Genomic DNA, 17086 nt, shown 5'->3' with positions numbered 1-17086 from the left:
AAACTGAATACAGAGACAGTGTCAGATTATTACCGTTACCCATTTAAAGCCCAGTGGTAACCGCATTACCCGCTTTTATAAATCAGTAAATCTGCGTTTTGCGTGACTTTGTGGGTTTTAGGATTTGAGGTTTTCACTGTGGTGAGTCTGAAGATGGCTGTTTTCCTGGTTTCCTGTTTTCCTGTGTAGTCTGGTAGACGTTCACCGACGTTTCAGAGGTGATATCATAGCCCTGATTATGGGCGCAGCAAGGATCTATGAAACGTCGGTAAAATTCTACCAGACTACACGGCGCAACACACTAGAAGACAGCCATCTTCTTCCTCTTAACTAGCTTCTTGTTATTTACATTCGTTTATACAGAAGAACCACCTTTGTGCATCATGTTCAATAACTGACTATAATTACCGTTTACATTAACACTTATAGACGACTTATGAAAGGAGACTACATGTTTCGACATTTCTAATGTCATCACCTCTTCTTCACACAATTAAACTTCTGTTAGGTATAATAAACGTATACATTTAATAGCACATAATTGTTTTAAATGTAATTTAATAACAAGAGTCAAACTGCATAAATAAGGCCTTACGATGACATTATAAGTGTCGAAACATGTAGCCTCTTTCAATAGCTCGGTACCAGTTTAGATTCAAAATATTGCGTCTGTGTCCTGTTTTGCTCATAGGCTAAGAGAAACAACTCCCTCTACTGGAAGGATAATGAATTTTGAAACGAAGACACTCTGTTCTCAGAATTGACACTCGGACAGAAGGATCCAGGGTCTGAGCTGTTCTGCATGGTTACATGTTTCCACTCAGATAATAATGGTTCATATATCACGCTTTATGGACCGTACGAATCTTTTCTGAAGGAAAACGTCAGAGTAAATTGAAAGTGCCTCAGAGAGCAAAGAAATTATATCCTAGAATGTACGTAGTTTATGTAAGTCTATAAATGTATGACTAACGTTTGACTAATTTTTCTAGGGTATTCCCTGGCTAGGCGAGTCTTAGTTTGCCTTCCTAACGAAAGAGGCTCATTGCGTTGTTTTATCCATACACCGTCCGTATATCTGTTCAGAAGACAGCTTAATTTTAGAAGGGCATATGTACTATGCCTAAAAGCAGTCGTGTCGCTAGTATATGATTGTTATAGATCATGGGATCAGTATATTAGACGAATACAGGGCAATTCCCAGTGTGAGTACGTTTAATCCGAGTATGAAGATCCATTCATCACGACTTTGACAATGTTATTAAGGGCTGATATTCTTTTCAGTAGTATATTTTGAAATACCTCCAGTCTCTGCTCTTGTTGAGAGAGAAGTAAGTTTCATACTGATATAATACGTTATAAGAACAAGGTACTCTGTCTTACGGAAAATTCCTTCTCTCAGTATGCAAATTGAAAGCGAAGGCACCAGATTGTCATAAGCGGAGTGCGGAGAAAGGGGTGGCGCCTGGTATCTGTCGCGTCAATCCAGCTTCCGTTTCGGAGTGGAAATTGCCACAAGACGGTGTGAAAGTACACCGTCTTCACACTCTGATAAGTCGTAAATATTTACTTCGTTTCCTTAGTTGTTGTTTTAACGTAATTTTAATTTAGTTGTTGGCTGTTCATGTTCTTGTGGATTACTTGTTGCGGTACGCGTAAACAAATAAATCTTAATAAATCTTACAAAACCATCTGTCAGGACCCAGCACTAAATGATGGTTCAAATGGAGAAGATTTCGGAAAAAAGAATCAGAAACTCACACACCGGCTTGATGACGTCCTAAAACTTTCTTTCGTTGTGTTCTTTTTCTTATCCTCTTTTATCTTTCGCGCATTAGCCCCTCTGCTCTGTACCGATTCAGAATTCTGAAAGAGTAAATCCTTCAGACATTTCCTTGCACTTGCAATCGGCCAACAGCAGGGTCTCTGTGTACTCAGGCTAACGCAGTGCAGATTCACGCGATCAAGATTTCAATCGGCGATCCATTGTTCGAATGATGTAAGACGGCACGAATCCAGAATCTCTTTTGAATGAATTCGTTCGTAACTCCCAAGAGGAGGTTTCGAATTTGCGACTGTGAAACAAATACTTAGGGTAACGCGGGGCTACTAAAAGCAATGGACGTAAAAGCGACTGCCTCATACGGCAAGATGAGAATAAAAACATTACTTGTAGAGAATGCGCAGTTACAAACAGGCATTGGATAAGCATACAAAAAACAAATTATACATTGCAACTTCTGGACTTAGAATGACTAAGTTCAATATATATGAATTTTAACATGTTTTTAATTGAAGGGTAAGTAAATTTGGAATCCATATGCAAACCGTTTACTGAGAAACCAACGTGGAAACTTTTGCAGAATAGCCAGCTCCTTCTATGGAGACATCATCTGTAATTAACCAATCCGCGACTTAGCACAGCTGATATGGACAACCCTAGCACCCTACCTGTCAAATTTATAATTACAGTAAATCTTAAAGTAATAATTAAAAGATTATTGCAGTCACACGAGTGAAATATGGCTTTACGATGAAAAACATCTACAGATAAAAATATTTATGTAGTGTTTAAGGTTAACAAAGAGATTGCTAATGTTGATTGTGGTTTTCTGGAAACTGGCGCTGTGTATCATGAAGATGGAGGCGATACGGTCCGCCAAAACTTTTTTAAGAACCTACAAGAATGGTGTAACAACAAAAAATATGTACGAGAGTTAATAATTTGGAAAACTAAGATGTATAATAATTAATTAATACTTTTCCTATTCTATTGGCACAGATGAAAATATTTATACAAAACTGTGAGGTCTTCCTGGCAGATTGTTTTCATAGATGAGTGTTGAGGTGTGGGCAATGCGAAAGCGCACGTCTTGAAGGTAATTTTTTTCTCTCACTGTATAATTTCGTCCCTTATAACCAAAGTTGCATTGCTTTTGCTGTGACTGTACCTTGTAACAGTAATCGCCTCGATGGTTTACTTAACTGGAAGCAACTTTCCCGAACAAAGCCTCCAAATAGTCCGCCATTGGAAGCCGAAGTTTTTATCCCCCATCAAGATACCGTTATCGAGTTATGGACAGGATGCTGTGCGCATACTAAAGATCCACCCGATTGTGTCACGGAGGATTTACTAGCAAGTCACAGTGTTAGAAACTCTTATTTATACTAGAAATCAGCCATAGGGCAGGCAGAGGATTTGAACCAAATTTCTTGTTACACAGCGGTACGTGGTCAGCTAGAACACTGGGGTTGTGGGTTCGAATTCCACTCGAGGTACGAAATATGTTCGCGTCTTTCTGGGAAAAAGGCAAATGAGCAAAGCTTGACTCCACACCTCCCCTTATTTCTTCACGCCAAAGAGCATCAGCACGCAAACGTTTCCTCTTTATATTATTACTATTATTATTATTATTATGGTACATTTATATATTTAGTTTCATTTTTTGTTTATTTTTGTATTTGTAAGTTTTACTTTTATTATTATTGAAATGAATTTAATTATTTATTATATTTTATCCTGTGCTCTGGTTTACTGCTTGGCTGTTATTGGCCTTATTTGGCTGTTGTCAAGCACTTAAATGAATGAATTGAATTGAATTACAAGCTCAGTGCGTCATTTCTGCAAATGACATCCCAGCTTCAGCCAGCCACGCGTTGTTAGCGTCGTTACGCTCGCCGCGAGCGTAAGCCTCAACTATCTGGGTTCGGAAATAAAGCTACAAGCAATGTAGAGTTTGGCCCCACGTTCGAGCTTATATCGCAGCGGGAAAAAAATTACCGATAGACCTTCCCATTTTATAAGCGAGTAGTTCAGCCCTGGGGATCTTTACAGTTGCATTGGCGGTAAAGGGAAATACTTTCTGAAGAAGACTGTCTTCTGGTATGTTTTGCAGTGATATATGATGGAAATTTGCAGATGTTTCAGAGGTTTTGCAGTCTCTATCGTCAGGGACATGACGGAGGCATCACTAATTGCCCTGAAGATGGAGGCAGCAAGCTCCTCTAAACATCTACAAGACCACCCGCAAGAGAGTCATCTTCACATTCGCCGCCGTGAGAACCTAAAATCTCACCAGAAATACCGTGTCCTATTGGCTGGGCCCTCAAGCTGTACTTGACAGGCAATGCCGGAAAGAATAATCGGCCCCTCGACCTGGAAAACAACTTCGCAGCTGCCCACGGCCGAAGCGTACCAAAACGCCACTTCTGCCGGTCTTGCAGGCTGCATCACGTGGTCTCGTTTATACACTATTCATGCCTTGCAGAATTCCTACAACGAAGCAACCAAGTAACCAAGAAGCTAAGTAGGGCGAAATCCCTTACTCTGTTAAACCATTCCTGCTGATGAAACGCATAGCCGGAGACGGAGAACAGTGCCTTGTAGACTGTAACTGGGGATGTGCTTCGGCTAAAGGGTTTTGTTGTCTTGAATGAAGGCCCCTATGAGGCAATTTGTCCTTTAAGAAAAGAACTTAGGTTGGATGGATGTCTGGGGTTTGAACCGAGAAGGCTGAAGTCGCAATAGCAAACGACCTTTGCGACCGAAAGTGGGGGAAGGAAATCACTTTGGCCGAAGGCTTCGACGACTTGGAGCAGCGGGAGGTGTCCCTTTAAAAATATACCCTGGCATTTACCTTACAACTGAGAAAGGCATGGAAAACATCCAATTTTGTGGTGGGGTCCACATATTTTATTCATTTTGGTCACCTAACTTCTTCTATTCGCATTACAAGTCCAGATCATTTCGCTCCTTTACTTTCCACTCTCTGTAATTATCCCTCTCCACACCCATAGCATGGAACTGTCTCCACCAACTGCGAATACACTGCCGTTATAATAAGATACATTCTGCTGTATACTTTTTAACTAAGCTGATACATTACTCACAAATATGTAAGCGGTTTATTCTCATGTAGAAAATGTTACTGTCCTATCGAAGTCTGGGTTACGATCAAAAAGCATAGGCCTTGTAAAGAATTCCTATGCGTTAAAATACATTTTGCTAGCAAGAAAGAAAGATACATTTTGACTGACTATAAACTATTTTATGTATTACAGTGTCAACAACATGGGGTTTACAAAGCCACAAACGAGTATCTTATGGAACGAGGACATTGTGACGTAAGTGGAATTTTCATGTTGGTGCCATGTATGAAATTTGAAAAATTTTCAGTGTTCTATTTGACAAACTGCTTCTACATTCTATACTGATATGGAAAACGCAAACACGAGGTAGGAAGAGACTATATTATGAACATAGGGTGGACTTCAGAGAAGGAACATGGCCAATCTAACGGTGCAAAATTTGAAATTATTCAAGTAATGCAATTGTCAGTAGCTATGTATGTTTAGGTTAGTTGATTCAGTCCCTGTAGTATCTTGCTAAATACCGCTCCATTCCTTACGTATTTTTAAACGTAACTGAAAATAAACATCCTCTGTCTTTCAACACTATATGAGCCCAGAATTTGATGAATAATTAATCATACATATAAATATCCGATTAAAGCAGCTGTTTTATCTGTATTAGTCCTTTATAACAGCCAGTTCATTAGTAGACATTTTTGGCGTGAAAACGTACCGAATGTCTTATATCGAACACGTTACATAACTATGATTTGAAGTTTCTTCTTCATAACAGTTATGTTTTTATTTATCTTTTATTTTAACGAACGTTTTGCCTGGATTAATTACCAGCGCTTTATTTTCTACACTGAACTGAACATTTTATGCAAAAGGTCTGGACCGGCTATTCCCTGCTGACGAGTTGAAATTTTACTCCTAACTCAATTGAACGGTTTTGGCGCTATGACACCAAACCCTCACCCGGCTTGGTACTACAGACTATTTTTATCTGGTTACAGAAATAAAAGCATATCCGTAGTGGCAAGATCAGATATAGGCCCAGTATTCTTTCTGGCGTGCGTCTTAGTTCGACAATAAATATACACGTAAAATTCTCATTTTTTTAGATACTGCAATTTCTTACTCTACGTAAAATGGAGAGAATTTTGCTGTGTGTCTGTTTGCAACATGAACCAAGTGTATCAGCGTCGTAGTAAAACAAACAAATGTCTAGCCTCACTCGCATTTACACCTGAATTGCTTTATTATTTTAGAGATAAATGCTGAGGTGTTGTAATCTGGGAATGAATATGACAATCCAGCAGATAAGGGCGAACTCTAACAAGGGGTGTGCTAGTGGAGCCATAATCCATAAATTATACGGCGTAGTCCCATTTGCGCATCTATTTCATACGTAATGTTCCCCGCGTCTGATGACGTAGACTGAAAGCTGGGGATCGGAGGCGAACATTTGTAATCCGTGCGCGAGTCAGATCAACTGATGGACGCCAGACCCGATTGCTTGCGTAAAACCCTGGTAAATACACAGCGTGAGGAAATTGTGGGTGGGCTGCATATGTTAACTGAAGTCATGGTTTTCCTTCGGCCGTCAACAGTTATTCATCTGTTTAAGTAATGTCTTGTCTGGTAACCAAATTTAACACAGGTTCTTACATAAATCGTACGATTTGATTATAAAAGTTCTCATTTCAGTTTTCAAAGACGTTATAAGAACGTTTTTATTACGCGACAATCTGTTTCTGTGGTGTGTGTGTTGTCGCACTATTTGTAAGTGGCGGAAATGCAAAACAGTACCTGTAAATGAAACAGAAGCTGATCTCGTCTAGAAAGCTTAAATACCGAGAAACCAAACAAGAAACAAATGAACAACTTCTGGAGTCGCGTTTAATCTGCTGCTGCATCGACAGAAGTTTACAGCTCTGTAGGGTGAATCTCACCAGGGAATTGCAGCTAGCTCATCCATCTCCTTTCTCAACTCGCGTGTTTATTGACCCACGTCACATAACAGAAGGCCAGTATCGGGATCTTGCAATACTTCCTCAACAATATGTTATATTGATTGGATTTTGTATGATTTCAAATCGAGGGCAATGTTAGCAGTCACCGGATAAAAGAGACGGCCGACATGACACATGAGCGATTGTGGACACACAGTCAGGAAATCGATACGCTGTTTTATTAAGTAACATAAGCTGGCACATTAACACGTAACGGAAAGCTACGAAATTAAGTATGGTACATATACTGTTCACTTTTTGGATACAGAATTCAGAACACCCTCCCCTTCCGCACTGACACACTCTTTGAGGCGCTTAGTGAAACATTCCATCACGCGTTGTAACACGTCATAAATAGCTTAACCGATGCGAAAAGTGACGTCTCGAATACGCGATTTTTCAGATACTACCACAAAAGCAGTAGTGGGCTGAGAAGTCAGGAGATCTTTGCGGCCAGTTTAAATGCAAAATGTGACACCAAACTATGCAGAAACATTTTGCGTAACTTCTTTTAATCATTTCGTGCAGTATGTGGTGTAACACTACGTATGTTGCCAGAACTACGGTGTCGCAAGTGTTACCAACCCAATTCCCGTCCGCCATCAAAACTTTGCACTCCTTGTAATGTTGTATACTACTCAACATGCAAACGTCAGTCTTTTCTACCGGATCGCGTGTTAAGTGAATAATTATGGAAAGCCAATAAAGAGTTATTCTCTAAAGACCCCTGACAATGTCTGGGTCATTATTCGTTTATCACTATTTTGTTATTGGAAGTGAGAAAAATATTTGATATACACAAGTTGGCTCTAGGTGACTGGCTACTCCTGATTTATCCATTTTAATCACCCTTTGATTTGACGTTACCTTGGCCGGTTGAAAACTGAATTAAAACAAGAAACAAAAATTAATGAAGTACTGTAACTTCAAGTTGAGTGTGTGAGTATAACTTCCGAGCAGGAGCAGGCTTTCTCAGATATGGTAACAATTTCCGCTGGCGTTCTGAGTCTGTTGTTGCCCTACTCAATGACAGTGGTTTTAATTCGTTCTCGTCTGTCAGATAAATAAATCTGAATCTCTTTAATGTGCACATAAATATGTAATTAAAATTAAATTATTTGGTATTCCGTCAGATCACAATGTATTTAAAATAAGATAATTAAAATAATTAAAATATCATTCTTTGTTCCATATCGAATAATCGATTTACAGTTGGAACAGTTACTGTAACAGTATAATTTAATTTTAATTCAATAAATCACAATATGACGCAACTACACTATTTTATAAATATGTAAGTTTTATGAAAATATCACATATAAAGAAGAAGAATACAGTACGAGATGCCTAGTTGTTTTCCGAGAACTGTACGAAATGTTGATAACCACATATTGCAAGTGTCTGCAATCTGAAGTCTTGCTTGAGGGGGAGCTGAAATAAGTATAGAAGCGATAGTGCCAATCAGTGCGCCATTATCTGGTGTGCGCAACTATTACCCAAACTGGATTTTTTCAGCCGTCTCCACGGTGAGATAGCAGTGATTATATACAGTACAAGATTACATGACGTCATAACCTCGACGAGTAATCCACGTTCTTTCATTGTTTCGGAATACCGGTAGTCAGATAATGACAGGACTGTAGAGTCCTGCGACGCGTTTTAAGGACACTCGGAACAAAGTCATAAAAACAGACAGTTGTTAAACGCAAGTCATGAAACAAACTTATTTCTTTGTTTGTACCAAGGCAAAGAATATTCCCGAACTGAGATGAAATAAAAGTAGAACTTGAGATTAGAATGGAAATGGATGAAAAACGTGAAAATATTTCTCCTTTTCTGCATTCGTAATGGATATGCGAGCGCAATTGAAGCGATCCGTCACCTCCGCGAGATCGATTAATCTCTCTCGAAACACGGAGTGCGAAGTAAATCTTCTTTCATTTCATTTGCATAAACAGTGGAACGCTGCTTTCTGCAGGTTTTTCAGTCCCTAATCTCTAGAATAAAGAGATAATCCTTTTATTTATGGACGGCTAATCCTGTCAAGAGTTGTACCTTTCAGAAACAAATTCTGCTGGAACTGTGAACGGACGATGTACACAAACATTCAAATGCAACAACAGCCACTGTGAAAGACTTCCCAAAACGGTGGAATGTTTGAATATTCTAGTACGTCGGATCCAGTTCTAAACTCAGATGGGACAGTGGTTATTCTTTTTGAGAAAGCATCATGTAACTCTGCGGAAGAAATAACCTTTTGAGTTATATATATATATATATATATATATATATATATATATATATATATATATAATCCGATGCTGTTCGAATATGAGCAAGTTTAATCCACTCTACTCTGTTTGAGAACACAGCAACACCAGGAGGCGCTTCAACCCTTTGAAGCATCTACATATTTAAAAATCAGTCCCTGTCTCGAAACAAAACAAACGCGTCTCCATTAAAAACAATAATTCGTTGATATCATTTAGGAAATTAAACACTGTTTGTTCCGAGTTTTAAGAAATGCATTTCTGTTGCGTTTTTATCATAGGTTGGCGTGTAGTAAATTCTAATAAACAGAAAATCTGTTGTGCAGATCGACTGTCAAACTAACGACACACTCTGTAAGCAATATAAAGACACTTAATATTATAGCAGGTGGCACACACAGTTACCACCGTGATTTCATGGGTTAACGCAACATAAATTTTAATGTATCGGAGGCAGAAACCATCTGCGGTCTTGGTGCCCTTTGAGTCATTGTTTCGCAGACGTCGGAATGATCTGACAATGGTGATTGTTCCCTTGTGTGCATAACAAAGTATCAGCACCCCACATCAGCTATAAATCATGAGTATCGTACAATCACCACATGGCAAATCCAAACACAACGTTGCATAGGGCAACAGTATTTGTTATTCTTTGGAATTCTGCCACAATACACATATGTTGCCATTCGTCATTACTACGCAAAAGTGATTAAGGACAATTACTTCGGTTGAAGAGATTTGCAAATTTGTTGTTGTACACGAAAAATATCCACAGAATTATATCACCGACTAATTAAAAGTATGTACGAAAGAAATTTTCCTTCGTCAAGAAGCTGGTTAAGAAACCCAAGCTCTAAATGAAATCAACACAGCCATCACGTAAGATTGTAAAGGTACACTGACAATCTGAAGCTATTATTTGGTCCTCGGTTCGAACCTTGGTCAGGAGGCTATCTATCCTGACAGATATTTCGTGGTAATCCACAATCCATCTAGGCGAATGTCGGCAGAGCACTTCAAAACTCGGCCACGAGCGTTTCCTTCCACATCCTTTCAAATTCACTGATTATCGATTCCAACAACCACAATCACTATGTTTGAAAACGTCGCTAAACAAATTACGAATAAATAAGTATGAAACTATCCAGTCTTGCAAAGAAATTATATGGCTCAAACGTACCTAATAGAATAAAAAATAGTTGTCTTCTTTCGCGTTTGTCTCCAATGAAGGCGTGTTGCGTTCCAGTCAGCCTGTGGACCGTAACTAGACGAAACATGCAGCCTGCGAAACCGAAATGGACGCTACATAGCTTGTCCCCCTCGAGTCATGCGACACGGTACAAAGAGCTGACCTGTAAACAAAATACCTCATAGTGGGAGAATTGTGATATAAACACAACAGTGTTTTTATAAATCTGATATATTTATATTTCCAAGCTAAAAGCATTAATAATATTTACATGGTCAACATAGGAGAGTAAGAATTGATTCAAAAAGATGCACCAAGTTTATAATTACGCACAATTAGGTCACACGTCTCATCTTATCTTCGTCACTTATCATCTTTGAAACACTGACGTCTGCTACTGAGTAAGGACGAAAGGATCAAAGTAGGATTTGAGGTTCTCACGGCGGTGATTACAAAGACGGCTATCATCTAGGATGTAGTCCCGTGTACTCTAATAGAAGTTTACTAACATTTCAGAGGTCCTTGCTGTCTCCATCATCAGGGCTATCGCTCTAATAATGGAGGCACCAAGGACCTCTGAAACGCAAGATTTGAAGTTTTCACAGAGGTGAGTATGAAGATTTCTGTCTTCTGGGTTGTTGCGCTGTGTAGTCTGGTCGATGTTAACCAACGTTTCAGAGGTCATACTGCCTCCGTCATCGCCCTGATGACGGAGGCAGTATGACCTCTGAAACGTTGGTTAACATCGACCAGACTACACAGCGCAACAACCCAGAAGACAGAAATCTTCGACCTCTGAAACGTCGGTAAACTTCTACCAGAGTACAAGTCGCAACAACCCAGAAGACAGAAATCTTCGTTAAGATCAAAATTCTTTCTTTGTCCGTGAGCAAGGCCTCGCTTAACCAATCATGTTACATTTAAATAATTACGTCATAGAACACTGTCCATAATTATTGGCACTGCAGTCTTGTATGTGGCAGGAATAACAGCAGCACATAATTCTTGAAAACCATTTATAATTTGTACTTTTCGGTATACTGACCCCTTACGCACTTTTCTTCCAATTCAATCCACATGCGAGGTTCGATAAAATTATACTGGCTCGTTCAAACGAAGTATTGGACACAGGTTATCTGATATTTGATGTTCAGGATTTCAGACATTTGAATCTTGCTTTCATCGCAGAGAATTTGTAATGGGGCGTAGCCTGACAATTAATCAAACGCTGTTATATAAGTCATGAATTATAAAACGAATACTATAGCTAAATAATACCGACAAATTGTACTCTCGTCATACAAAACTGATTTATGTAGTAGAAAAGATAATATGCTACAGAGTGATGTAAAGTACAGTAGCATACAGAAGGCAAATGTAACGGTAGAAATATCCATGCCCATTAGAATAAAACAATCAGTCGTAATATTTGATATCACATTCATATTTTAACCAAAATTAAATTATTTACAGACAATTTTATTCTACGTTACTGTACATGTTTTAACTAATAATTATATAAGAACGTGTCGTAAAGAATGCCTAAGTTTTGAATACATTTTGTTAAATTATTTCTAGTGTTGAGTTTATTTAGCCTGAAGCGATGTATACCGTTGATATTTTATTCGTGTTTTAGTACATTTCTAAATGGATTAATATACTCAGACCTAGACAAATGTATTTGTACTCCCCATCCTTCTGTAACTCGTAAATATTTGATGTGGGCTTTACACATTAATTTCTTTATGAAAATGGTTGCTAGAAAACAGCGACACAGATAAACAACATTTAGATTTCATAACATCGGAGAAGCTACAACCAATCAGAGTCATGCTTTAAATACAAAAATTTGATCAGCTTGCGTTCATTCGCGTGAACTTTTTCAGAATCAACCGATGTTTCTCAAACGGTGACAACACGCTAGCGTCTGTATTCGCATTTCGACGGTGATGCATCCAGTAAATTCATTTCATAAACAGAATAAACACACCATTTAACTGCAAGCCTGTCCATTCTGTTTTTGAGGTACATTATTTTGTTTTAAATGTTCAGCGGTAACACAAAGCGACAAATACTTTTGAGTTTACATGAAAAGTTAATGATGGTATTCGTCACTGATACTTCCAAACACGAAGCACACAGGCTAGTATTAGGAACTGGAACATCTAATTTTAATATAATTGATACATGGAGCCACATGTATTAATGTCAAGCTCAAAACACCAATATATATATTCCGCCATAAAAATCTTTACTTCAAAATGGAGGTGGAAAAAATTTCGTTAATCTTCTGCGGTAAGTTTTAAAATAACAAATACTAATCATGAACGTTACCTCACAATTCATATCTGAGAAGAAATGTATTTATTTTACTGGAAAATACATTGCGAAAATGAAAAGAGTCATAACCTCAAAAGTTATGAATGCAGTTGGTAGGCCTTGATGACGAGGGCCGAACAAGAACAAGGACTTATTTTCGATTAAATTTACTTTAATATAATATTTCACCGAGTGGGTTACATCAGAAACAAAGCTGCTTGCGCATTCCAGAGATACATGGAATAAGTTAACGTGATTGATGTTTTATGGTCTTAATATCGTAAAATAAATGCTCCGATAGAGGTAACTTAACACAGCCAACCACCATTCCATCTAAAGTCATTCTAGATTCGCTATTTATAACTGCTGTCATTTCGTTTTGGACGCAACATATTATCTGAAGCTCATAAAGCGTCATAAAATAAACGAGGAAACAACAGAATATCTCGGGGCGTCCTTGCATTCATTTCTATCTGCTAAGTACTTTAAATTTTCCTCTTTACTCTTGTCACTAAAATCGCACTAAAGCATGAGCCCAGAAATCTGGTAAATAAACAGGAATAACAACTTAATGGAATTGTCGGCTGATCCATTACTACAGCAACGAAATGCACTTGGAACTGTTAACTGCAGATGTCACTGCCAATCCTTTCTAAAATCTTTAATATCCGTGAAGCAGTGTCCCTCGTGCTGAATTAAAGTTACGGACTACAGTAAAAAATACACTGCATATAGAAGTTGTTTTTCATCCTGCTTCCTGAGAAACTAATTGATTAAATAGTATTTTCTCACAAAATATCGCTACTTTTAATGTTTTATATCGCTTAAAGATGCAAAGAAAATAGTCACATTTTTTATTTGTTACGCTAGTCAAATGACGCATACGAGTGAATATCTTTCTTATGTTACGCGTACTCATGGACTTTGTTCGTAACGTCGCAGGTTTTTCTGCTGAATGTACATGGCATCACATAATGTAACCACGCACATCATTTGAATTCCAGATTCGTCTTTAGAACTAAGCAGCTTCTTAGTATACTTTAAAAAACCGTATGCAAAAGTGGCACAAATAACCAATACGATCTTCTCTCAAAGAAGGAAGAGTTTTCAGATATCATATAACATTTTGGAAATGATTTTCCCATTCTTTAGACAGAACAAAAATTTGCACTTTGGTTAAAAGGTCAGACTCAACAGTTTTATGAATAGCCTGCTTTGTCACGTGGGAAATACATGTTTGAAGTAAATTTATAACTATAATATGTACTTTAATATTTATTTGACTTCAACTTCAGCCTTAATAATTAACAACAATAATAGAAAGCAATTTTGATTCTATTTATAGCGTCTGAAACGTCCGTCCGTTGTTACATTATCGAAGTTATTAAAAACACGTAAACAGTAATGGAAAGGCAAGAATTTTATGACATCTGGTCCAGACATGTCAAACCCGCGATCATGTTCGATGTTTTATGCGACATGACTCAGTTATCGAAATGTAAGCTACAGATGGCTGAAACTATCCCAGTTTCAATAAATGTTAAGTTTCAAACGCGTGTAAAATCACTACATTAGTACCGCTGATTCATATTTTAATTTAAAAAGTGCAAATGTGTTTCGAAGAAATTCACACTTGTGTGGCTTGTGGGTAAACTGATGAACGAAAAATATAACTTAAACTTAAGCCTGGAATTGGTGAAAGTAGGTGGTTATGATTTCCCCACCCACGTGATGGCTGGCGGAACAGCTGTCTGTTTTTTAAGTGGACCTTGGCAACCACTTAGTATGACGTACCGTCTCTAGTCTATCTTTAACGTCTTATGATATTGGTCTCTTTTTAACGTAGACCCTATTTTCCACCTTACGTTGTTCTATTAATGCCTTCCCCGTGTTTCACAAAATTTCAATATTCCGAGGCTACAAACTACTGCATTTTCATTATATGATCACACTTCCACAGACTGCCTTAATGCATTTACCGATAATTCCATTTGTCTTCCATATTGATTTTATCTTGTCAGCAGTTTAAAAAGATAAAACAGATTGACACTAAAAGAGTTTAAACCTGATCAGTGATGCTAAAATTGCCGATGAACATGGACGTCGTTCTTACAGCCAAAAAACCACAGTCGATGGCCGTGTTTGTCTCCTTTCAACTAACTGCTGCTGCTGCTTGCTGAGGACCTGCTGTCGTCCTGAGTGTCGTCGCTGTCCACGCTGAAGCCTTCGCTCCAGTTTCCAGAGTCGAGCGCGCGAGATGGCGGCTGTCACATCTCCAGGATCACGTCCTGGTCTACCAGACTGTCAGACAGACTGTCGTGAATCGGGCCGGGCAAAGAATCGTCGATTACTTCTGGCATATCCTCAAACCTGTGAGAAGGCAAAGGGCGAATAACTTCAACTGTGTTGGCAGCGCTGTGGTTCACGGCTTCTGTTAGGTTAAAGGCTAACAGCATGAAATGTATTAAAAGTCAACCAAACTGTTTATGAGCTGAAAGACATAAGAGCGGGAAGTTCTTTGCTGCCTGCTAGCAGACTTCTATGCACTGGATGTTGTTCAGTGTCTTCCTAATTGCTTTATGCACTACTCTATGGTTTGTTTGTTGCTAATTCCATTGAATTTATTTTATTTTTTATTTGTGTCATGTAATTTGCTGTTGGGACAATACGCTTTTAACAAATTATTATTATTATTATTAACAGGTATTTATTATTGAACATTAACATGTATAGCAGAATCTATTATTCTGACCACTAATTAACTAGCCACTGCTTCCTTAGAGGTTCTCTTACCTATATTCAGGAGGGCTGTCTGAGATTTGATGTTCTCTCGGTATTGATGGCATCGACTGCGTTATTTTTGGTTGTAACGCAGCAGCAAGCCGTGTGGTCTTGTAGGTAGTTACCAACGTTTCGGAGAAACGTGACAACCCCATCTTCAGGGTCAAGGGCATCAGGATTGGGATGTGAGGCGTTCAGTAGAGATCTCTTTTAAGCTTTGTCAAGAAACGGAAACTAGCGACGATACTTACCTGTCATAACTGTCCTCCCTGCTCTGAAGCAGCAGGTCCTTGGTCTCAAAGCGATTCTTGCACGTTAGCAGGAGATAAAGGCTCGCTAGCAGGACCAGCATAACGCCTGCAAGACAAAACAGTGCCACCTGTTTGTTATAGTGGCGGTCACGATGTTGCACGCCGAATAGCGGAGGCAAAATATAAATTATTCGGTAAAGATTCGAACTTGAAGACACCCGAATACAAGTCAAGTGGCACAAAACTGAAATAACCTCCTAATTAAATGTTAGGTCTATTTATTTGTTCGATTCTCACAATGTCCGGCCCCCTCCCGTGTCATAACTTATGTTTGTCTGTGCGTAAGAATCCCTTCTATTTACTTTTAATAGCTTCATCGTTGATGGTATTACGACTTAATGACTTCACGCATTGACTTCCTTCGTTTTGTCATGTGTCACTTATATCAGGCCTACGTATAAAATAAGCATAGTTTCGGAAGTAGATTAAACACGGAATGTAAGCCTCTTGCCATTTCGTAATACGAGTGGGTGGATTTCATACTGTACCACGAAGTTTACCAACCTCGTTATCCGTTTCACTACTGTCTCTGTACATTCGCAAACAAGCGGCAACATCTCCAAATCTTACACATATGTAGCATCCCGACGCCATTTTCAATGTATTGTGTGGTGCTGTCTTCAGTTACCATGGAACAAGATACAGAAGGCCTCATTCACAAAAAGCCAACTTCCTCGTACAGAGTCAAAGGTTATTCAGCAATTCAACAAATACCTTGCAGCTACAGAACCAGAACTTTTGCGGTAACAATCACTTACTCATTTTCCTGTTCACAACTCCGAAAACTACGTAACGGAGATCCATTTGATACTTCGCCTTGCGTGTCTTGTATTCGGAAGATTTTTTCCGTCTGACCAAGGATCGCCTATGGCGAACTGAAACATTCACGGCGCAATCGGAAACCTTAGTCAGACTGGATATGCTAGGTGCAAAATTCGAATGGGGCAGATATCGAAAGAGAAATGGAAGTTTCTTACCTTCCCTTCGTTCGCCCAGAAGACATCCGAGATAATAATCTTAATCCTCTGACTTTAATTTCACCAACATGAACGAAAGCAGGCGGCGCAGAGAGAAATACAAATGGTATCCGCTTCTCTCTTGAAGTAACTGAATACTTTATATACCAACTCTCTGAAACTGATTGACTTGCAAGGGCACGTGAAAGTAGAAGCTCCCAAAACTGACGCCACAATTCGTGCCGGTCACATAAAGAATTTCTTAGCTCACAGATTCCTGTATGTTGGAAGAAACGGGAAAATACTTCCAATTTTTTGTTAGCTCATAGCAAGGTCTGTACAATTATCATATAAATGACGAAATGAGTAAGTTACAGACAGTCTTATCCCGGGC

At 38.7% G+C, this 17086-nt stretch overlaps 1 protein-coding gene across 5 annotated transcripts in view; it reads right to left on the bottom strand.

Annotated features, from left to right (window-relative positions):
- Positions 1-10538: 10538 nt before the first annotated feature.
- Positions 10539-17086, bottom strand: part of LOC110836651 (transmembrane protein 72) — a 69005-nt gene continuing 62457 nt past the window's right edge. For 2 of the 5 annotated variants that reach the window (XM_087358465.1, XM_022078076.2), the window contains 3 exons: positions 16495-16611; positions 15677-15782; positions 10539-15014 (listed from right to left, as the gene is read on the bottom strand). In XM_087358465.1, the coding sequence (XP_087214591.1) occupies positions 14912-15014; positions 15677-15782; positions 16495-16611 (326 nt within the window). In that variant the 3' untranslated portion in view covers positions 10539-14911. Of the gene's footprint in view, positions 15015-15676; positions 15783-16240; positions 16355-16494; positions 16612-17086 lie in introns of those variants that run through there. The other 3 variants (XM_087358468.1, XM_022078077.2, XM_087358467.1) reach the window with 2 other exon arrangements.

The sequence above is a fragment of the Zootermopsis nevadensis genome, unplaced genomic scaffold (genome assembly GCF_977971745.1).
Source record: "Zootermopsis nevadensis isolate Lab colony 2312 unplaced genomic scaffold, Znev_1.0 Znev_ptg000030l, whole genome shotgun sequence".
Lineage (NCBI taxonomy): Eukaryota > Metazoa > Arthropoda > Insecta > Blattodea > Termopsidae > Zootermopsis > Zootermopsis nevadensis.
Note: the sequence above shows the minus strand (reverse complement) of the source record. Positions and strands in the feature narration are given on the sequence as shown.